The 22,679-nt window shown below is 39.6% G+C and overlaps 1 protein-coding gene and 1 long non-coding RNA gene across 11 annotated transcripts in view; one reads left to right on the top strand and one right to left on the bottom strand.

Annotated features, from left to right (window-relative positions):
- ncam1b (neural cell adhesion molecule 1b) overlaps positions 1-22,679 on the top strand; it is a 71,378-nt gene that overhangs the window by 42,057 nt on the left and 6,642 nt on the right. For 4 of the 9 annotated variants that reach the window (XM_069534960.1, XM_069534961.1, XM_069534956.1 and 1 more), the window contains exons 8-17: positions 1,530-1,672; positions 2,828-2,851; positions 9,758-9,787; positions 12,866-13,016; positions 13,194-13,381; positions 13,741-13,837; positions 15,897-16,067; positions 16,392-16,520; positions 19,745-19,869; positions 20,323-20,503. In XM_069534960.1, the coding sequence (XP_069391061.1) occupies positions 1,530-1,672; positions 2,828-2,851; positions 9,758-9,787; positions 12,866-13,016; positions 13,194-13,381; positions 13,741-13,837; positions 15,897-16,067; positions 16,392-16,520; positions 19,745-19,869; positions 20,323-20,503 (1,239 nt within the window). Of the gene's footprint in view, positions 1-1,529; positions 1,673-2,827; positions 2,852-9,757; positions 9,788-12,865; positions 13,017-13,193; positions 13,382-13,740; positions 13,838-15,896; positions 16,068-16,391; positions 16,521-19,744; positions 19,870-20,322; positions 20,504-21,461; positions 22,383-22,679 lie in introns of those variants that run through there. The other 5 variants (XM_069534963.1, XM_069534958.1, XM_069534957.1 and 2 more) reach the window with 5 other exon arrangements.
- LOC138412108 (uncharacterized) lies at positions 2,839-6,612 on the bottom strand. Of its 2 annotated transcripts, XR_011244614.1 has the most exons (4): positions 6,263-6,612; positions 5,829-5,912; positions 5,310-5,358; positions 2,839-4,045 (listed from the first exon to the last, which is right to left on the bottom strand). It is a non-coding gene; the product is annotated as an uncharacterized lncRNA (long non-coding RNA). The 2 variants fall into 2 exon arrangements; XR_011244613.1 differs by having other exon boundaries at positions 2,840-4,045; positions 5,829-6,612.

Raw genomic sequence — 22,679 nt, forward strand, 5'->3', positions numbered from 1 at the left:
TCTTCTGGTACAACTGCATACTGCACACAACGCTGTAAAGCCCCATTTAATATGTAGAAGTCGCAACAGCTCTCTCTAACTGAACCTTGCTCATTTCAAACCAGTGAGAAGATTACAGACGGAAACAGAAATAAAGAGATCTCTAGTGTAAAATCGCCTAAACGGGTCTAAGTTTTCTGTGTTGGTGTGATGTAAGAATCTAATTGAGAATATTGACTTTCAGAGCATTTACAAAGGGCAACACTGAAATTAGTAAAGCAAACTGCCTGAGTGCTGAATACCGCTGAAGTCAGAATATGTGATCTGCTTTAATACCTTTGGAGAAAAGTATGTGAGTGTCAGAGATATAGCTGTAGGTTTAGGCAGGATTTAGTTATTTATTCTCTTTGTCTCCAGCATGAACAAAATAAGTAGATAGCCAGCAGCAGAAACCTGTAGAGATATTCTGCACCTGCAAAATACAGAATACTTCACTTGCTCACACACATTATTGTGGATACTGTTATTGACTGTTTACATGGAAGGCAATATTCCAATTATTGACTTTATTCTGAGTAAGACTATTTTGATTATGAGTTGCGGAAAAATATTCCATTAATACACAGTCTGATTATGACTTCATGCAGTTGGTAACTGTTGTAAATGTTGTTGTAGCAGAATGCTGTGAAAGCTCCAATAATATGTTACAATGCAATTAGACGAATACATGTCAACATTATGCAACTAAGGTGACAGTGTCCTATTCATTGACACTCTGGTCACAGTTTATTATTTGTACTGCTCCGAGGTCCTCTCACAATGCTGTTCTAGTGTTAATGATACAGGAAGGATTGGGATGGATCTGCCTTTACATAGCTCACAGAATACATTAAAAAATATATATTCTCCAATCCTGGATTTAAGTTTTTGACATTCCTGGCTGTAAATAGAAACCTCTGCGTGTTCAAATCTTTGATTTATAAATCACTAAAGGCAAGACAGTTGTCCTATTATTGGCTGAGATAACAGCATTTTTCATTCAGGTTGTTTTCTTGTGCTGAAAATTGTATTCACTATATTGACGAGGCTTGCATGGAGCTAACCCATAGCCTAATCCATGCATTTCATCCGTCATGGGCTGGAATGGAATAGATGTGAGTAATGCACATCCTTGAGCTGCAGAACAGGCACGTCAATTGGCCTTGCTCCGCTCATGTCACAGTTGGGCCCCCTGCTGTGCTTTCAGGTTAGCTCAGGTGCTCTGAGACAGTTTGCTTAAATGTAAATAAAAATGATGAACGGCTCCTCTGAGATAGGCCACAATTATAACAGGAATTTTACAACTGCTGGGACTAGGAACACTTAAATACAGTTTTGCTGCCATGAAACCCCCCCTAACCTGTCAAGCTACTGATCCTTATTCTCTTTGAACTTTTCCCCATTCCATGGAGTTGCTCTTTCACTTATTGTTTCTGTGCTGTCTAACCACCCTGCTCTTGCTATACATGTGTCATACATGGCTTCAATGACTGTGTGTTTGTGTTTTACAGTTAAACCTAGGATCACATTCATCGGGAACCAGAGCACGTCAGAGATGGAGGAGCAGGTAACTTTGACTTGTGAGGCTTCAGGTGATCCAACTCCCACCATCAACTGGAGCTCTGGCGACCACGTCTTCACCGAAGGAGAACAGGTGAAATAATAAACACAGAGTGGATGACAGCAGTAGCTAACTGACTACATCCTGGGTACTCAGTTCTGGTCCTTAAGGGCCAATGTCCTGCCACCATCTTTCCTTGGTAAAGTAGAGTGATACTGTCTGTGTCCCAGTTGCACACTTTACATGAATCTGAACCACTTTGTAAGTGGATTAATATTACTTGCACTTTGCAATATCTCCAAATTGAAAATTAGTGATGTATCTCTGAATCTGCACTTCTGCACCAGTTTCTCTGCAAAAAATGAAGTTAACATTTCCATATAGTTAACTCTAAGAGGCATTCGTTTTTCATGTGGAATTGGGACACCAGCTGAGAAGAACACAACCCAGCGTGTGTCAGGGAGAGGAATTGAATACCTTTAACCTAAATTCTAGAGGTATATTGATCATGTGCAGGTAGGGAATCCATGCAGTTTCATTATGAAACACCCACAGAAAGGTTTATGTGCTGCTGTTTATTTTCCCTAAATTACCAGCTCCTTCGAGATGGCCCAATTGATTTCATGTAATTAGCTGAGCCGTACTCTACCAGTAATGTGGAGTACTCTCAGATTTGACTTGAATTTTTTTCCAAATGTCAAGAAAATCAGCATCAGAAACCCAATTATAACATTCCCAAAATAAGCATGCAATTGAAAGCATAATAATTAGTCTTCGTCTGCTTCTTATTGTATTTGCTCGAGTGAGCACTTGAATGCTCAAGTGTTAGTCATGCATTTTTCAATCACTATTGTCATTATTCTACTCATACCAGTGATTGAAAAGTTTTTATACTAAAATGTTATAATTTTAATCAGTTTATATCCTGCTCCCACCTCATACATTTGTTTTGACACAGCATTGGGTAGGAGCTGGCTTTTTTATTTTCCATCCTTTATACATCCTGGATTCCCCTGTATCTTCTCTTGTTAATACACTCAACAATATTCCATGAGCAAACCCTCAAAATCAGTCAATACCTGATTGGTATTCTGGAACATCTATTGCCCACATGGCCTGTTTCTGTAAGGTCTTGGAGTGTTGCTACAGATGACAGGTAATAAGGGGAAAATGCTTCAGAGATAAACTGTAGTTCATGGAGGAATTCTGGTGCCAGTCCATTACATGCGCTACATTTTCTTCCTACAGGCACATCTAAACAGGATCTATCAGGTATGAAATCTGCGTGGCACAGAAATGTACTGGAGTAGTGTTGCAAAGTATGCCTCCATATTTGACAACCCACCCCCCCCCGTCTGAAATAAAGTAATCCCTTTTTATTGAAAAATTCCCAGCTGTTTCTTGAAAACCCCAAGGAATGATCTTATCAGAGTTCATGAAATTGATTCGACTATTGCATGCTTTCCAAACACAGCCTGAAAACTTCACTGATCTTGTGACACAAAGTATGTAGAGCTTATCTCATGAGATCAGATGAATATTTGGTTAATAACATAATGGAGAAACACCATTTCTGTGTCGCTGTCGCCTGATCATTTCAAACTTTCCATCACAGCATGAGGGTGTCGGGATTCAAGCCCAGCTCAGTGTGTCTATCATCTCCATAATACTTTAGATTGTCTAACATTTTTGTCGGTATCACCTGAAAATTGAGGCTAGTAGTGATCCACCTGAAATCTTTTGAGTATCCTACACTCAACCACTGCAGACGAGATATATGAAATGTGATCACAGAGGTGGTCAGGGGAGAAGTGGATTAACTGACGTGGATTCAAGCATTCACAGGTACGCTGCTCTGTGAGGAACAGAAATATTAACCTTTTACACATTCTATCACCTGCCAAACTTACAGGGCTGAATGTATGATATTCAAAAATAGATTTCGAGTGGAGCCTCGCAAGCACAAATAACGCTATCACCACATGAAGCACGTCATGACTCCGTACACAGAAGCAGTTTAGACCTCAGACCTGTTATCCAGTGTAGATGAGAAGCACCTGGCAAAGCTGCTGTAGCTAAACTTCCTCGTCGCTCAGGGACAGGTCAGCTTTGTTCGTGGTCTTGAAGCTGTCAAATGGAATGAGGAGAAACTTATCAGAGCAGTGTATGAACACAGCTCTACATCCCATAATTTCACCATTACATGTCATGATGGACATGGTTTACCGAAGGTGTGAGGACTGAAGACATAAATCATATTTTTCTTATAAATAACAAACAGGAAGCAACAGTTTGCATTACCTACCCTCTCTCTTCTGTGTGGTCACTGACGTGTGGAACCATGACATGTCACATGACACATGTCATGACGCCCATCTGTGCTGTGGTGGCAGTGTGTTTTGCGCTTTAGTCTGCAGTACGATGCATTATCTCTTCAAAGAAATGATTAGCAGCCTCACTGAATCACTGTGGAGTAAGAGTAGATACAGTTGGGGTTATCCGCAGGGGAAATGATTTCCATGGTGGGGGCTCTAATGAATGCATGAGGAAAGGGCTGCTAATTGTTTAATTGTCTTGTTCAGTTTGTTCTTTTGAAGTCTGTCTGCCATGCTTTCTGTAATCATCACAACAGCTGTATTTCATCTGGAATGGGTGTGACAAGTGAGACAACATTCATTTGGGGTGGACATGTTTAATTGAACCAAAACAACTGCAGCTGTTAATTTGTTTGTAGAAACTTAAAAGAATGGAAAGGGCAACATTTTCTCATTAATATATGAAAATGAGTTTTTTGTATTGGTCATAAAACCAGTACAGATCTGTACTTTGCATTTTTAGATGTGTGGTGATGATGAATAGCCAGAATTAATTAGCAGTTTTTTTGAATGTGTTTTCAGTTCTTTGGCTCCTTGGCTGGTCAGACACTCATTTTTCTCATCCGCAGAGCTCTGGTTATAATTAATTAATAAATGAATGTGCATTCAGTACATACATATTTAAACCTTTTTTATTCATAACCCAACAATAATAATAATAAAATATAGTCCTTTATTACACTTATTAACAATGGGCTGTTTATTGTTCAAACTGACATTTACATTTATCACTCTGATAAATTATAAATAGGTGTAATCATCAATGTTTTACAAAAACTTACTTAAAGGTCCAGTGTGTAAGATTTAGGTGAAAGGGATCTATTGGCAGAAATTTAATGTAGAATAATCCTCATGATGTTTTCACTAGTTTGTTTCATCTAAATTGTATGAATTGTAGTTTTCTTTACCCCAGAAAAGACCCTTTATATTTGAATTCTTTATATTTACATGGAGGGCACCCTCTCTCGAGTGGCCACCATGTTTTTCCTTTAACTAAATGCTTTTAGTTTTAGCTAATTGGATATTGGCCTGACTGTGTAGGAGACAGTGAATATTTGTTGAACAGTAGCACCACAAAAGAGTTAAATGAGCAAAATGCATTACACATAGGATCAGTTTAGATTTTAGAGGGATTTGGAAAAAAACCACAGTTTTTGCATATTTGTTGTTATGGTTGTCTTCCTATGTTAAAATAAATAAAGATAGAAAAAAAAGAAAAGAATATAGCCATGAAGAACCTTAAAAACATCAATTTATTAAACATTTCAGAAATGTGTAAATCCTAACAGATTTGTTGAACTTATAAAATTTGAGCAAACTGATTTTTACATAATTATGTTGACATCTACGTTTACCTTCTCGCAGTCGTCTTCTTCCCTGCCGTTGTTACAGCGCTGCCTCCACCTGTAGATCAGCAGATTTAGCAAGAAACCATTAGCAGGAATGTGTACCACGTCAAATGCATGCCTTGGGCGTGCATGTCTCACTTCCTGCAAAAGGACAACACATTGTGGAGCACCATGTTAAGACATTGTTTCATAATGCCAGTAGGCAAAAGCTCCACAAGCTATTTTTAAGCATTTACACTTTCTATAATTTTCAACAGCTCAAGTAGATCATAATTAGAACGACTATTAAAATTTGAAGTAAAAAGAATAGAGAGGGTCGGTGTTTTATATATACATATACATTCACTTTTCACATGAGAAGTATAATATTTATGCTGTAGCAGATGGAGGGGTCATGATGCTGAATAACTTTATAATATGTGAGCATAAAGATCAGACAATTCTTCCAAACACTGTTGACTATTACTGGTGATGTTCAAGTATTTAGCTTTCAAATCTTTGTCTGGCTACGTTTGACTCTCTTACCATCATCTTCAGCGTTGGCAGACAACATAATTGTTCGACATCCGTGAGTAAAGAGTTGCACAATGTGAGGATTGAAGGAGATTACTGTATCACACAAAAGAGCGGCAGTGGGTCGGCACATAAAGAATAAAAAGGATAAAAAGAGCAAGTGAAAAGAGATATTCTACACTTGTGGTTTTATACCTGCACAGAGTTAAAACTGTAACTAATCTGAGAATAGTTTGTTTTGTTTATATGCTAATGAGAGTATGTCACTGCTCAAAACAAGTAAGGGAACACTTAAATCACATATCAGATCTTGATGAACGAATGTGACTCAGTAGTGTTAAGCCTTGTTAAGCCCTATTAGACAAATTGTGATTTGTGAATATGGGCTATACAAATAAAACTTGATTGAATGTGTGTAAGGCCTCTGCGTGCCTGTTTACACTCACGACAACATCTGAGCATGCTCCTGATGAGTCCCTGGATGGTTTCCTGGGCGATCTCCTCCCAGACCTGTGACAGGGCGTCAGTGAGCTCCTGGATAGTCTGTGGCGGTACTTGGCAGTCGCTCTGAAGATTTCATCCCAGGATCTCACAGAAGTCAGGGCACCGTTGGCTATGACATGGAGGTCTGTGCAACCCACCGAGGATATGCCTCCCAAGACCATCACTGACCCACTGCCAAACTGGTCATACCGGATAATGTTACCAGCAGCATAACATTCACCACAGCGTCTCCAGACTCTTTCACGGCTGTCACATGTGCTCAGTGTGAACCTGCTCTCATCTGTGAAGAGGACGAGCGCCAGTGGCAGACCTGCCAATCCTGGTGTTCTCTGGCGAAAGCCATGCTCTTGAAACTGTGCTTGGAGGCAAAACCTCTGGCGGCCGCACGTATGGATGCCGACCTGGAGGAGCTGGACTACCTGTGTAACCTGGTTGGGCTGCAGGTACCGCCTCATGCTACCAGAAGTGACAAGGACACCAGCAGAACACAAAACTAGACAATAATTAGTCAGGAGGGAGAAGGAGAGAGCTATTGTCTGTGGCCACCACATGTAAAACCATTCCCTTTGTGGGGGTTGTCTTGCTTTTGCCTCCATTGCACCTGTTGTGCACTTTCATTTGCACCTAAGCACTTTAAATTGATTTACAATCACTTGTGCACTCAATGAACAGATTGATATCCTTGAATTAACTGACTTGGTGTTATACCGTGACCATTAAGTGTAATTTAAATGTATCTTCTCATGTGGTATTTGGTCGTCTCGGTCCTTTAGAATACCTTAACTGTGAGTCGCTATAGATAAATGTGTCAGTTTAATGAATGAAAATAGAAATTAAGCATTTATCCATACTTTGATTATTATCCACATAATGAGCGTTTTGCTTATTTGAATACATATTAAATATTCTGCTTGATGCAGGGAGTTTTTAAGATGCAAGTATCCAGAAATATTTAGACCATAGAATGAAGTTAAAATCAAATAAAACTGTAAAACTCTATTCGTTAAAAGCACTTAAGATTTGCTAAAACAACCAGACTTTGAATCAGAAATTAAACAAACGTCATGATTGCTTCGCTTGGCATGAGATCCTTCAAGAAAAAGTGTGAATACCGTTGTGTGGGGGAGGTGTATAAGAGCATCTGGAACAAAGGGATGCTTTAAACATTGCTCGCCAGTGCAGAGAGGAGCTTTGTTTTCTCCAAACACAAAAGGCTCCTCATTTGTAACACACACCTGCTGGCTCAGTAGTGGCCTGTTGTCAGGGTTTTTTCTCCTTCATCCTCGTCAGTTTTCAGTGGTGCACTGGCAGAGTTTCCTTGGCTCAGCAGTTAATGACATGGGACGCTGACGATATGCATACTCATCAGTTTCAGTCAGGCGTCACCTGGTGAATAAAACAGTGGGGTTCAGTACATTTATGTGCGTAGGGTACTCGTGTTAGTGTGTCTCTTCTCTCTGCGTTGCCCTCTTCACGCTGACATCACATTTCATGTCAGAACAAAGAGCAAGGATAATTCTCTGTGGAAGGAAATAACAATGGGCTCGAAAAATTAGAAGTCCCAAGGGAACCGTCACCATATTGCTGTGCACGTTCGCTCTGAGAACTGATTATGTCGTGGTGTCTTCTTTTGCTCGCTCGCGTCTGCTGCTGTTCGTTGTCCTTTTGTCTTAAACAAACACCTGTCACGGATTGGACGGTGACGGTTGTCAGCTCGCTTGCTGCAGACGAGTGTGTGGATGAGGGTGGAGATGTTACACACCATTAGGTTGCCTGTTTTAATTGGACTACTACTCTTTCTCAGCACGGTGGTGATATGCAGCCAACTGCTGTTTGTAATGATGCACGGTGCACAGCAGTGTGTTTTGCTGTGACAGTAGAGGACTTACAGTGCTCCTAAGGACTCATGTAGTAAGGCTTGCATATGCATTCTTCTCACCTCCTGCATTGGTGATCATTTGTCAGTGATAGTTTGTCAGTGATATTAACCATTTGAATTCAAACACACCATGTGTTTTGTGTTATTTATAAGCCCCCAGTATTGATTATGAGAGGATAATACTGTGGCTTGAAGTTTTGCCCTTCAATTATTCCTGCAGATTGCTTTCTTGACATTTTCTTGCTGTTGCACCTGATGAAATAGCTGTTTATCATTTCGCTTGTTACGCCTCAGTACTTTTTCGCTATGTGGGCCATCACATCTCATTGTCATGCTTAACATTTTCTCCTCAGCATCATAAAATCCATCGAGCATGCTTTCCAAATAGCTTTTTGTCTTGTGGAGTTGGGCTTTTCAGTGTCACTGTGATTTAACTTGACATAGCATGTTGTCTAGTACAGTGCAAATATCTGTTACTCAGCAGTTTGATTTTATCTGTCATGATATCAAGTAATTCTATATTCAGGAGACAATTTTTCTGTCCTGAGTCAGTCTCAATAACTCAATATAAAGCTGCAGCACAAATATTGTTAATATCATACACTGTACATAAAGATGGACACCATGACCCCTCTCCAATTGCTCCCTGGTGGCTAGCTGCTGTATAGGTCATAAACCTTGCCTCTGTCCCATGTTAGTGGATGGGACATGGACCAAAGAGCATGTGTATTGGTGGACCACAACACCGTGGCTCAATCCCCTGATCGATACTGCACAGAAGTTTATGTCTCTAAATGACTCCATTGGCAGCATTAGGGCTTTTTTTCTGGGGGCAAGTGGAGACATGTCATCTATCTTTACATTCAGTCCATGCTTAACATATATCACCTGTATGCAAAGATTAATTTCAAGGAGAGCTGCTTCATTGAAAAACATTTCCTATTGAGAAAACTGGCAAGTGTTGATTCAGTGACTAGGGTACTAGTTGTTGTTTCTTCATGAAAAGAAAAGTTTTTTTATTTGCACAAATAAAGAGTGTGAGAGTAAATTATCGACTATTGGCAGTTTGATACTAATCTTCTCGTTATTGCTTCAAGCCTCACAAATAGATTGTGAGTCGATAATTGCTGCACGACTTTTATGAAACAGGCCAACATATCTCTGTTGCTGCCGTGTAATGGAGTCGCCTCCTCTGATAAACCAATAACCTTCTTATCTTTATCATAAATGCCTTATAGGCTTTTAGAAGCCGTGTTATTCGAGTCTGTAGTACTAATAAAAAACACACACCATAAAACCCCCCCCCAAAATTATGTTCAAAACTTTTGTCATATAATAGGTTTCTCCAGAAGGCAAATCCAAATTATAGCTGTTATTATATCTGTAGACCTTTAGCGAAATCAGACATTCAGCTCAGGTTCTGTGAAAGCACAGAAAATAAACTTTATACACTTAATACTTGCATGCAATGTGCAGCATCCCAGCTTTACCTGGATAAGGATTACTTTCTAAGAATTGCTTTGCCTTGTGTTTGTTGTTCTGTCTCTGTCCTCCGCAGGCATCATGGACTCGGCCTGAGCAGCACAAGGTATTCTAAATGCATGACTTTTTCCCTACACCCATCCATCTTTCATGTCAGGGGAGTCTAATTCAATTCTGGATGGATGCAGATCAAAATTCTTGATCAAATAAGGGTCAGGGAGACTATAAACCCTGGGAGCAATGCAGTAGCCAAACAGGCCAGAGCAAATCTGTCTGTTTCTTTTACTTGTTTGTTTTCTATATAAACTTAACATGCTGTAGCATTGTTGTTTTTTCCACCAAGCCTGTGAAAAGACAAGTCATTAAAGGACAACCTGATTTAAAAAAAATATTCTATAGATTCAAAACACGACACTTCTCAGATCTCCATTTTTCCCACCCACATGTCCAGACTGCCAATTCTTGATCATATTTCTGATCGTTTGTTGGACCAAAGATGACTGAACATGTACATAAAAGAAAATGAAAGATGTCTCTGTGCAGCAGCCCGGATTATCAGATCCAGGCACTTTTCCTTAAAGAAAGTAGAAATTGGCAAAGATTGCCTCAGCCCATTTCTTTTATTTTTGTGAGAGAATTGGGGTGAAAACACACTTCTGGCCTAATATTTGTGGCAATTGCACCTTACTAGAGGACAGAGCTGTTACAGATTCCGTTTTTGCTTTTCAGATAAACAGAATTTCTTTCTCTTACAAAGTCCGCATCTATGTTTTATTGTTATTTACACATTTGTACCACTTGACAGGATATGAACATGTATTTTTGGACCATTTGGTTCCACAAATAGCCGTTCTATTTTACTTTCAAATTGCAGGAGGCATTACACATAATCTAAATTGGTCTTTTCCTTCTGCTCCTTTCTATAACAATATTGAGAATGCTATCTTTTCTTTCATTCATTGTTTTCACATCACATAGATTTGAGATCAGATGAATGTACAAAAATTACGCAGCTCCAAAAAGCTCAAACTAGTGCATCCTAGTAACTTAAGTTTCTCGGTTTTTAAGAAGGATAAAGATAATCCAAAGCAAGTACCAATTTCCCATAATCCTGGAACACTGGTAGTTTAAAAATGCATTATGCTGTCCTTTTTATTTTCTGAACTGTATTTTAGTAAGCAATTCAACAAATAACATCTCAACAGCACACATGCAGCACATTGGTAGCTTTGGTTGTGAGTGTTTCGGTCAACATTAATGGATCGGGTAGTAATAATTTTCAGGAGCATGAGGTCTTGTGAGGAGATACAGAAGGGAAGGTATGTTCCCTCTTTTCATGCTCCTGTTCCAGCTGTGTCTCTGTCTCTTCTGCTGGTAAAGCTGATGAAGCTTTTTGATGAAGCTCTGGCGTCAGTGTGGTTTGATTTATTGAAAGTCTTTTTTTTTTTCTTCCCTTGTCCTCCTGGTGTTTTATTCCAGGTTTTCACATAGACGTGGAAAGAGGTTTTACACCTATATGTAATAGGTAGTAAAACCAAAAGTTATGACCGAGAAGGTTTCATAAAGAAAGCCACTGTGGTACATTATGCATTAACTCTGAAAACTATAGTTATGAAACATTAATGACTCCCAATATTAAATTGCAGAGAACACATAATTTTCCTGTGGTAGATAATGATATTCATTACTGGCCTCATATAGGGAGTATGTGGCTGCAGCCCCTGAGAAACTGGTGACACTTTGATTTCTCCAAAACGTACGAGCACAAAATAAAATAGGATCAATGTTGAGTTGAGTAACAATGACACAGTGGTCGCACAGTGTGGCATGTTGCACAGATGCAGGAGTCAGTAGTTGAGAGGCATCATTTTCTGCACAGGGGTCAGAATAAAAGGTTAGTGTGTTATGAAAGTGTCTCCCTGGTCCCCCTATGCATAATAAATGGCCCAGACATGCTTTGTCTGTTGAATTTGAATACAAACCAACAAGGGTTTCTCTAACATGGTCGCCCAGACTGGGCCCTAATTCAATATGTGTAAAAGCAACCGTGGCATTGTTTCTCCTGTAGCTTGGATCAAAGCCATGAATGCAACCAAGAGAGGCTGATATATTCAGTTCTGCTGCATCTTGTGAAAGGAGCAATTCACAAAAACACAAGAGCTTACTGTATAAAACTGTACACAATGTCCCAAATCCATAAATTAAATTGTCGGTTGAAGAATTACTGAGACTGACTGTTGTGTACTGTTTTTATCTAAACGACAGTTACGATTTTCTGTGTCATTAGCAGCTTAAATAATCAGTTGGGTTGAAGTTCACAGAACTCTTTAATGAGGGGAAACTAACGTGTACAGTCTATATAATAAAACATTTCAAAAGAACAGTTTGAAGTTTTAAAGAAACATTTCCACCACTAGGATATTACTATCTGTAGCTTAATACCTCCACAGTTTGGTGTCACATGACAACAACAGTCACAACAACATGGAGCTGTTGACCTTGAAAGCTGGGAAGCTACTTATTGTTGGATGTTGTAACTGCGCCTATCAAGTTAATGAAACCAGGTATCTTAAGAGCAGGAAGGTCATTTACTCATGTCATTAGCCAGCTGTCTGTTGTTATTCACCAGGTTTCGAATCCTATCTAACCTGGCATGTGTCCTTCAACACTGAAAGTGGGACATGTGCCTACATGTGGGTTCAGAGAGATGCAAGCTAATACAAAAACAAAAACTGCACACCACAAGGAATGAACTTAGTATGTTATTTTACAAAAAATGATGTGTGCAGTGACACTAAGTCATAAAGGTGTCTGACACTATAAAAGTGTTAGTGTGTGAGGCTAATGCTCCGTCTAGTGGCATGCATCAGCATATTTCACAAGTTGGTAAGCCCTCGTGTGAAAAGCTCTCAATGGTTTCTAGTGCCTCCTGTCATGAATTATTGATAAGCTCCCCTGTACTGTCAACTGTGTCCTTATGTTTCCACATCTTTACAGAACAGAATGTGCCCATTTCATTAATGTAATGTCTGTTCTGCTCATTAAAGTCCCGCTTATTTCTCAGGTCGCACATCTCTCTGCTCAAATGTGCTCTGTTGATGTAAATGTGCAATATGGCTGTTGAAAAATAACTGATGCGAATGGTTTGTTTTCCTACACAAAACCCATTTCTTTTCTCATTTAGAGTCTGGATGGGAATGTGGTGGTGAGGAGTGATGCTCGTGTGTCCTCCCTCACTCTGAAGTACGTCAAGTATACAGATGCCGGCCCGTACCTCTGCACAGCACGCAGTGCCATTGGAGAGGATAGTCAGTCGGCATACTTAGAGGTCCGCTGTAAGTATTCCTTCATTCTTAAAGGAAATTCCTAAGAAAATAAGAAAACAGGACGTTGCATCATCATGGGTTACCTTCTTTTATTCACATCGCACTATTTTCAGGTTGTGGTTAAAACCACAAAATCAACAGTTTTGGCAGAAACATGGTATCAAGTGTATTTTCTTTGTTTCCTAGATGCCCCTAAAATACATGGGGAAGTGGCACTGTATACCTGGGAGGGAAATGCAGTGAATATCAGCTGTGAGGTCAAAGCTCATCCCAGTGATGCATCTATTGTTTGGCTGAGAGACAGACTGCAGTTGCCCAACTCAAACACCACCAACATTAAGATCTTCAGGACTCCGTCAGTCAGCTTCCTGCAGGTACAAAATCAAATCCATACGTCAGGCCATGATTTACTCTTTGTGAAAATAAATCTACACACATACACGTAGAGTCCTACATTGCATCCACCCCCCACACACACCCACACACGACCCTCTTTTCATCAAAATTTCATGACCATAGGCTTGAAGTGAAGGGTTTTCTTTCAGCTCCATTGTGTAAAAAATCAGATGAATAATTCAGTGGCGGGGAAGCTCACAGCAACAAAAAATAGGCTACGCTAATGGACAAACAAAGAGGTCACCTTCAGAGCGTTTGACACACAGGTTCGGTTCATCTCTTTTGGTACACTGCCCTTCATTTATTTGTTGTTTTTTTTTTCATTTTCCTCCTCCAGATAACCCCAGAGTCTGAAAATGATTTTGGGAGCTATAACTGCTCCGCCTCTAATGAGATGGGCACAGAGTCCAAGGAGTTCCTGCTCATTCAGGCCGGTCAGTGATGTTACTGTGATTTCCATGTTTGTGTCTTGTTTTTCAGGTCATGGTTGAACGTTGAAGTGAATTTACTGAGACGTAAAGAGATTGCTAATAGAAATTTGTCTGCAGGATGTGCATTTTCAGAAAATGTTTAAAATCCTGGTTATTTGGGATAAATCAATTTCTTGTAGCACATTAATTAAATAGCATGTTTTTTTTTTTCTGGCCAAAGCTTCAGGAGCAGATTTTTCACCCATATTCAAAACATCACAGCACAGTGTGAGATTACACAGCTCAGAGTTTGTTTCCATGGTTGATACATTTAGATAAAAAAACATTCAAACCATTTCACATAATTTAATGTTACTTCTCTGTGGCTGCTTAAAATTACACCAGATCTAAGCCTTCTAAGTTCATACAGGGCTCAGAATCATTATACAGTATTTTCTTGAGCACTAGTGTTAATTCTGTCAGCTATTTTTAGATTTTATCTTAGTCCTGAGATAAAAGCCCATGACAGTTTTAGTCATATTCAGCCTACCTCACCTTTTAATTTAAGGAATAAATGTTTAGTTGAATAAAACCTCTTTGCACACAAATATAGTTGACTAATCACCTAACAGACTTTATTCCAAAACATTCTTCTACATTTTTAACTGTGGATGCTAATAATAGAGAGGTTGTATTAAACAGTCAGAGACCCATTAAAAATAGCAGAGACCTGCAATGTGTCAGTTAGGTTGTTGAGTACACCAAAATAAACAAAGCTGACTGGACTACTGAGGTAAAGTGAGACCTGTGAAAAGCCATGTAGCAGTGTCACTGTTATAGTGAGAAGTTCAAAGATAAGATTACAGCTTTTAGCTAAATATGGTTTAAAAGTAAAGAAACGTTTATCTAACAAGTTAATGACAGGTTACCTTGTTTCTGTGTGTTGCACCTCGCGGTGTCTCCTCAGGTTTGTGTTCTTCTTCCCAGTGATCTTGTATCTGCAGGACACACTCCCTTTTTTTCTGTCAAACAAATGTCAACCTGTTTTGCTGCTGAAATGTTTTCTTCACTAAATTTGAGCAGATCTCTAAGCAATAGCCTTTTACAGCATAACTAGGTCCAGTTGTGCTGCTGCTGTGCAGAATCACCAGAAAAGATGAGCCAGCGAGAAGTGAGATGTGAAGAGGAGCCTTTTTAAGAAATCAATCATTTCAAAAAATGCTCTGTGCAATTAAATCTCCTGTTTGTATCAACGTTGATGCCATCATCATCATCAACTTACTAATGGAAGACAGTTAATCAAAGTTACAGCATTTATCTTAAACACCAGATCACCACCAGCTGATGCCACAGACTGTATTCTAACCAGCACATTAGTCAAATGGAGCAGAGAGCAGAGAGCCAATGCAGTCCTAACCCACAGGGTCAAGTGAATGAACTGAAAACACCACAGGCCGCACTTAGAGTAGGATATGGTTAACTGCAGTAATTACAGTGAAGCTTTTCATTCAGTACACAACGTTGCTCTAACCAGAGTGTGTGAGTTCAGCCACCAGCCCTTGGATATGGATATAGTTACATTCCTACAGTGGTTGAACCAACTTAAGGTTGTTCTTTTCAATAAACTTGTTAAATATGTTTTTTTACTAATAACTAAATAGTCAGATAATCCTGTTCAACACAAATCAGATATTCTTTACACAAATCTAAAATTAAGTGATGATCACTTCTTATTTTCAGCTTGATTTGTAATTCACTTTTTTCCTTCAGCACCAGCTGTTTATAATTTCATTCTCATTTCTTTCAAAAAGCTGCTAATTTTCACTGATTTTCTTTGTGCATCCTTTCAGACTTTCAGCCGTTACTTGAATCAGTTTGTCAGTGCAAGAGAAACGTCTCTTTACTGTCAAAAGTCAGATTTCTTACAAAGAAGATGGAGCCAATTTTCAATGTAATTTGGAGCCATTAGGATATGTGAGCTCACTCTCTAAGTGTTATGGAACAATGGAGTCTGACAGTGTTGGTGTGCTGCAATCTTACAGGTCTCGTTGTAATCACACAGCATTTCCTCCTTCTTTACCAGAGGTGCCCTCAGCTCCGTTCATCAGTGAGGTGAGACCCTTCTCCACCACAGCACAGATCCAGTTTGCGGAGCCCGATTCCACTGGGGGTGTTCCTGTCCTGAAATACAAAGCGGAATGGAGGACACAGGGCAGGGGCAGCTGGGCTCAGAGTGTCATCGTGGTTGAAGATGGTGAGAACATGAGATAAAACAAAAACGTGTTTTATTTTTGGGGAGCGTTTGGGGTGTAACGTGAAATAAACCATCTGCGTGCCATCTCCCATCTGCTTTAAAAGCCAGATGCACTTGCACTGTGGTAGATTACTGTTATAAGGATGGATTTGCCAGGTAGGGAGAGAGGAAATACAAACAAATGTTTATTTTCTTTCTGGAACACAGGTAATATGTTTTAGCTACTGTCAACTGATAATTTTAGAGGGTTTCCATAAGGTTGTAAAGTCTGAAATTCAAGGTGTTCTCAGCATGGATGGCTCTGCCTCTAATATGTTGCAACAGGCTCCATCAGTGAGGCGACAATCACAGGCCTGAAACCAGAGACCAACTACGAAATGAAGTTGTCTGCCATCAATGGAAAGGGTGAAGGTGAAGGCAGCCCGGCAGAGTTCTTCAAGACAGAGCCTGTCCGTAAGTGACTTTTTTTTAACCTGTCTCCACTAACACAATAGCTGAGGTCCATCCTCTCTGTCTTGGAGGGAGGGGGGCTCTTCTGTCCGATTGTTGATCTAAAAACTCATTGAAGAAGAGAGTTTCTCAGGAACACGGGTCAGCGCTGACACTGAGTCTGACGTCTCTGTCCTCCTCGGTTAATTTTGTGACTGAAACTGAAAACAGGAACCAACTCTGTCTTCCTTATTTGGCTGTTTTTCATGTGCCCTTGAAATCTCAGAACTCATGAAACATTCTCATGTTTAACAGCATCTTGATTAAATAAACATTTGGATATATTCACACAATCATTTAGAATCCACAGTTTCCCAGCACGTTATTAGGCTCACTATGTGTTTGCAAATCATGAATTACGATATGAACGTGACTAAAAATAATTAATAAATAAATAGTGGCCCTGTGGTGAGTCTTCAGCTCATTATTTAGCTGTTAGCTCCCTCTGTTGGTTGTGAGATACACATCTGGAATGTGCCTCTTGACTTATAATTAATTCCAATTGTATTTTTACATCTCATCATTCTGTCCTTTCCATTTTTCACATTTTAATCATCTATTGTTTACCATCATCTGTCAGTTGTATCCATCAGATTACAAATACAAAGGACTCATCTCTTTTTGTTCAACTCTCTGTAATTTAAATCTCTAATGAGATTTCATTAGTAATAAATCACACAAATAAACATCTGGATTCATGTTTGCAGAACATTATCTTACCCAGGTTAACTTTGCTTTGTGTCCTACCTACCTGTATCTGTTGTTTGTCCATCTCTTTACACACATTTCTCACAAAAAATGTAAACCCATGACAAAGAGCAAACTCAGTGTCTATTCAATTAAAGTTGCTTGTTCAATGAGTAAAAGTCCAGGACAAAGACAAAAAGTAAACCTCATATGCTCTTTTAAAACATTTTATAATAGTAATTTCTTATGAAGTGAAGTGTTTGATGTCTGTCAAGTTAATAATTAAAGACTTATTAGAATACCCAAAATGAATTAGCTGGAATATTTCCCAGAAACATTATTGAAGAAAAAAGACATTTCTCTTCATACCACCTTTGAAGCGGTGTCTTAAAACAGGCTACTGTGCCTCATTCCAACATAAATGTGGCAGTCATTAAAAAGCATGCTTTGTTTCCTCCTCTGTGTCTACCAGGGGACATTCTTGGTAAACTCTCCAGTGAAGTGTTATTACAAAGATCCAGGTAGATGTTTATGTAGACGGCTGATTCTAATTGCCTGATATCTTCTCTTTTATGTCCCTAGACGGCACTTTTCGTTTTTTCACTGAAGACGCAGGTTTGTTCTGTAGTGAGAAAAATAGACGATTAGTTTTTTACTGCTGTAGCTGTGTGAGTTGACAGCTGAGTTATACAAATATGAATATAAATATATCATTTTGATCTGCAACCTATGAGCTAATCTCAATTGAAGGAGACACATGATGCTCATATTCAGGTTCTTAATATTCATTGGGGTTATTACTGGAAATGGTTACACGCTCTAATGTTCAGAAAACCCATCTCTTTCCTCAAACTGTCCAATCCTGCAGCTCCTCTTTTCAGCCTCTTGGTATTAGCTACTCTCTCATCAAGACTGGCAGACTAGCATTGAGGCGTGCGTTATGCATTGTGATGTCATGTGATGTTATGTGACATTACAATGATGGCGAAGTATCAGCCGGACTAATGACGAGGCGTTTCAGGACTTTCAGGGGTAGTGTTTTGTGTGGGGGAGGGGAGCTCGCTGTTCTGCAGACTTTGGGCTTTTTAACTTTGCAGAACTTGTATATACATAAAAAAACATCTATAAAGGACATTGGAGGAAAGAAACACTGAAAAAGCAGAATATGTCTCCTTTAATGTCAGTACCATGAATTATTGGCAGATATGCAGTTTAGGAGCCGTAGTTTTGGAATGTCATCAGCATTGAATAAACTGCTGCCTTGCAAATTACAGAGTCTATAACGCTAAGAGGATAAAGCTGTAAGAAGTCCATTACACTTTTCACATTGAAAACCCAACCAGATGAGTTTCTCTGCTCGGTTGTTGTGCTATTTGTCCTCTACCTGTATCTAAGTTTTGTCATCTGTTATGTCTTCTCTATTTGTCTTCTTCTTTCGACCACTCACATGTTCATTTCATTTTTCCATGTGACTGTTATTTGCCTTGCATGGTGCTGATGATCCCCTCCGCTCTGCAGAAGGTAACCTGATGTTGCAGATTTTATGAAAGAAGATTCCTAACTCTAACCGGAGAATCCCGCGAATTAAACATCACGTTCATTGCTTCTACTCAATCATGTTAATACATGTCTACCTCAGTCGTATTAATCAAGTCATGTAGACATTTGCCTCAGCTGGATAAATGAGCGGGAGCCAGAGCTGTCGCCGCAGTAATACATAACAGTCAGGAGTGTTTAATATCAGCGTCACTTGGATGGTACTGATAGCACGCTACCTGCGGGATGTTACCTCTCCTCCTTATAGGTCGCCCCTCCGATAAATCAAGTTTGAAATAAACATTTTCCTTTAATCACACGAGAATCATAATCGGTGTCCTCCTATCTTCCCTCAAAATATGGCTCCTTACTGCTGTGTGCTCTGGTTCTCAACAGCTCTCAGTCTCCTGCTCAATGCTATAGCTACCATACACTGTGTATCTTTCATGTTGTTTATCATGTTTAATCGTAGTCTCAATACCATCGCTCCAGGCTCAATCCACTAACAGGGACTGGTGAGTTAATCAGGGATTTGAGGGCAAGGAATCGGTAGACTTTTCCAGAACCTGGGAGTCAGTACAGTAAGAGCTCAGTCACCATGAGTCTCTAAATCTGAGTGGAGTAAGATCAGAGGCCCTCGTCCTGAGCGTCTGTGCTCAGCAGCCCCCTCATGTATGATGGAACGTCAATTTTGTGCCAGCTGAATGTTAGTCAGCAACTGAATCATATAAATGTGCGATTGTGTGTCATTTGGCTGTTAGTCTGAGTTCAGACGAACCATCTTGATGTTAGTGACTAAAGGACAAGGAGAGCAGCCAGTTTCAAACTTTCTTTGAAGTTTTTTTCCATTCTGTAATAAATAAAGGTGGACGGACATAATTGCATTTTGCTGCTTCTAAGCAAATAACACATCTAGATTTCTAAACCAGCATTTCAGTAACCTCTGTGCTGCTCATGTGTTGTAGGGAATCCCAACCCTCCTAAGCTTGAAGGGGCTCTTCAACCTAAAGGTAACTCGCTCAGAGTCACCTGGATCAAGCAAGACGACGGCGGCTCACCCATCTTACATTATCTCATCCGCTATAAACCAGTGAGTATGTTTTTGGTTAGGAAAGCTGACACTGAGTCTATCAATCGTTTAAATTATTTTAAGCTAAAATGCCAGAAATCTCTAGTACTATTAAATATGGCATTTTTCTGGTTTATGTTAGTAAACTGAATATATTTGAGTTTTCTGATGAATTATTTTACTACCTACCTTTTATTTACGGTTGATCAAGCACTCATCATAAATGAAAATGACGCTCCCTAATGTTTGAAATCTCACAAACATTTAAATTGTTAAACTTGTTTAATTATTTCATGTTCAAGCCTTCATGTTAATGCACTTATAGCTGGAAAAAAATGTTTGATTATTTTATTAACAGAAATCTGACAAAACCAGTCATTAAGCCAAAGAGACCTAAGAATCAATTATTAAAAATACTGAAAATGTTATTTAAAGACATAAAAGTACTTACTAAACGTCTGTCTGTGTCCTCAGATACAAGCGTCAGAGTGGAAACCAGAAATCCGACTACCCAGCGGCAGCGAGTACGTGGTTCTCAGCAGCCTGGAGTGGGACACAGAGTACAATGTGTATGTGGTGGCAGAGAATAAGAAGGGCAAGTCTCAGCCAGCAACCATGTCCTTCAGGACATCCCCACAGCCAGAAGCCATCCCAGGTACCCTCCCTCAAGTCACTCACACTAAACTGGAACTAAACATCCAGAAAACTGAATAGCCAAACTCAAAGCTCAAAGCCTGAGCATCAATTTCTATTTTTAACTCTCTCTGAAAGGTAAATGACAACTGAATAAATCTACAGGGAAAAAATGATTTCCTGGACAGCTGTTGGCCAAAACTGATTTTCTGGCTGACCTTTCTCACTTTAAAGTTTTAACAGCTCTTGCTAAATGAGCTTGAGTTTGCGCTCACAGAACTGGGACAGTCGTTCTCCTCTGAGGATGAAAAGATTTTATTTAATGATTTTTTCTTTAGCTGTGTTAACTGTTCAAATAGCAGATAGACTGGATAGTTTGTCCCTTTATAGACGCATCCTCTAAATTGACCCATGATAACCTCAGATTAACTCGTTCCTCAAGGTAGTAGTAGAATTTTCTTTTTTAACCAACCGTACAGAAAACCCCAGCCTGTTAGATTCTCTTTAGGTGCTAGACGCTGCCAAGTGCTTTCCTGAAACATCACGGCACACCATTACGTTTTCCTCTCACTCCTTTTCTAATTCATTTTCCAATCCAAAGCATTTTCCACTCACTCCTCTGAGGCACCATCGAGTCAACATGTAGTTTCCCCCCGTCGCTGTGCTTTCGCTTTGGTCTGCTGCTGTTCCCACCCCTCCGATATGACTTTTTTTCTTTTTTTTTTTTTGGTGGTTTTCAGACCTGACACATTTTCACTTTCTCTCTTCCTCTGTTTTCCCCACCCTTCTCTTTTTTTTCCTCTGTTCTCTTTCATTCCCTCCCCCTGTACTCGTCCTTTATTCTTTCCCCTTCTCTCTCAATGTTCCTGCTCTCTTGCCTGGTCCTGGACATTGCTGTGGTGGATCACGTGAACATTTTCGTCTCGACCTGTGTGCATTTTGGTGTTTTCGGGGGTTTGCGCTGTCTTCAACCCCTTCAGCCACTCAGGGCTGCTCATCTGTGACATGCTCTTTGGTATCACTCATCTTGTCCCTCATCTCTGTACTTCTGCTCTCTTAGTTTTTGTGGGTGAATTCACACAGTGATGGGGAGCTCGGCCTGGTTGTGTCTCTGGATGCGTTCACTCCTTAAAACAGACTTTGTCAACAACAGACTTCGTCCTGTGTAGCTTGAGAACAGACCAGACAGACGTGCTTGACCAAAGGCAGTGGAAAAACCTGCGGCTCCCACAGACTCACATTTTGCTCAGCATTAGCTCAGCCAGTCATCAGTCCTAGAAAACAGAGACGAGTGCCAGTTTACAGTGATGAATAATAGTGGAATTGAAATGAAGTTATTGTAACAATAGCACTTAGAACAGAGTAAAGGCTGAGTGCAGGACCTGTACGTTTACATAAATACTGTATTATATTCCTAAATTAATCACAAAACTTTGCATATGTTCTGTAAATGTTTAATGATTAACGTTTCCATTTTTTGAACAGAGACAGCTAACCTGAGATATTTGTAATGACTGTACAGATAAGCTGGGCACAGAATTATCACAAGGAAACTTATTTTTGTGCTGATTACTAAGACAAACATCCAGATGTTTCTCATGCATGTATCAAATATTTTAAAAATACCAGTTTTTACACATTTATAACTGGAGGGTGCTTTACTCAGCTGTTGATCCATTAGCAGATCTTGTTTACCTGTTAATTGTTGGTATCAGAGTTGAATTTATCTGTAAACAGAAGGTAGTCTTCTGCTAGAATTAAAAAACGACTTCACACAAACCGTGATTATGCATTACAGCTTTTTGTACGTTTATTTTGTCCTGCATGTGTCTGTAACTAGCAACTCAGTGTAAGCGTTGGTTTGCTCTTCTTTCTAATACCAAATAAATGTGTTGAATATTTATTTTGAAATGTTTTCTTTAAGGACAGCCTCACAAACCAATTTGCATATAAATTCTTCAACATGCCTCATATTTACAACAAAGTCAAATAAATGATTAAACACGAGTGAGACAGCAGAGTGAAGACAAACACACTGCATCTAAATACACACAGAGACAACTAGATTGTATCAGTGCTCACAGCAGGTGAGTGGTTTCTGTTTTCTGGGAGCATTTGTGGCTACAGTAGCATAGCGGCACATCATTTATTTGTTCTTGGCTGTTTGTGTAAAAGTGTCATGCTGCAGTTCTGTGCTC

Source organism: Paralichthys olivaceus, chromosome 11 (assembly GCF_024713975.1).
Source record: "Paralichthys olivaceus isolate ysfri-2021 chromosome 11, ASM2471397v2, whole genome shotgun sequence".
NCBI classification, from domain to species: Eukaryota; Metazoa; Chordata; class Actinopteri; order Pleuronectiformes; family Paralichthyidae; genus Paralichthys; species Paralichthys olivaceus.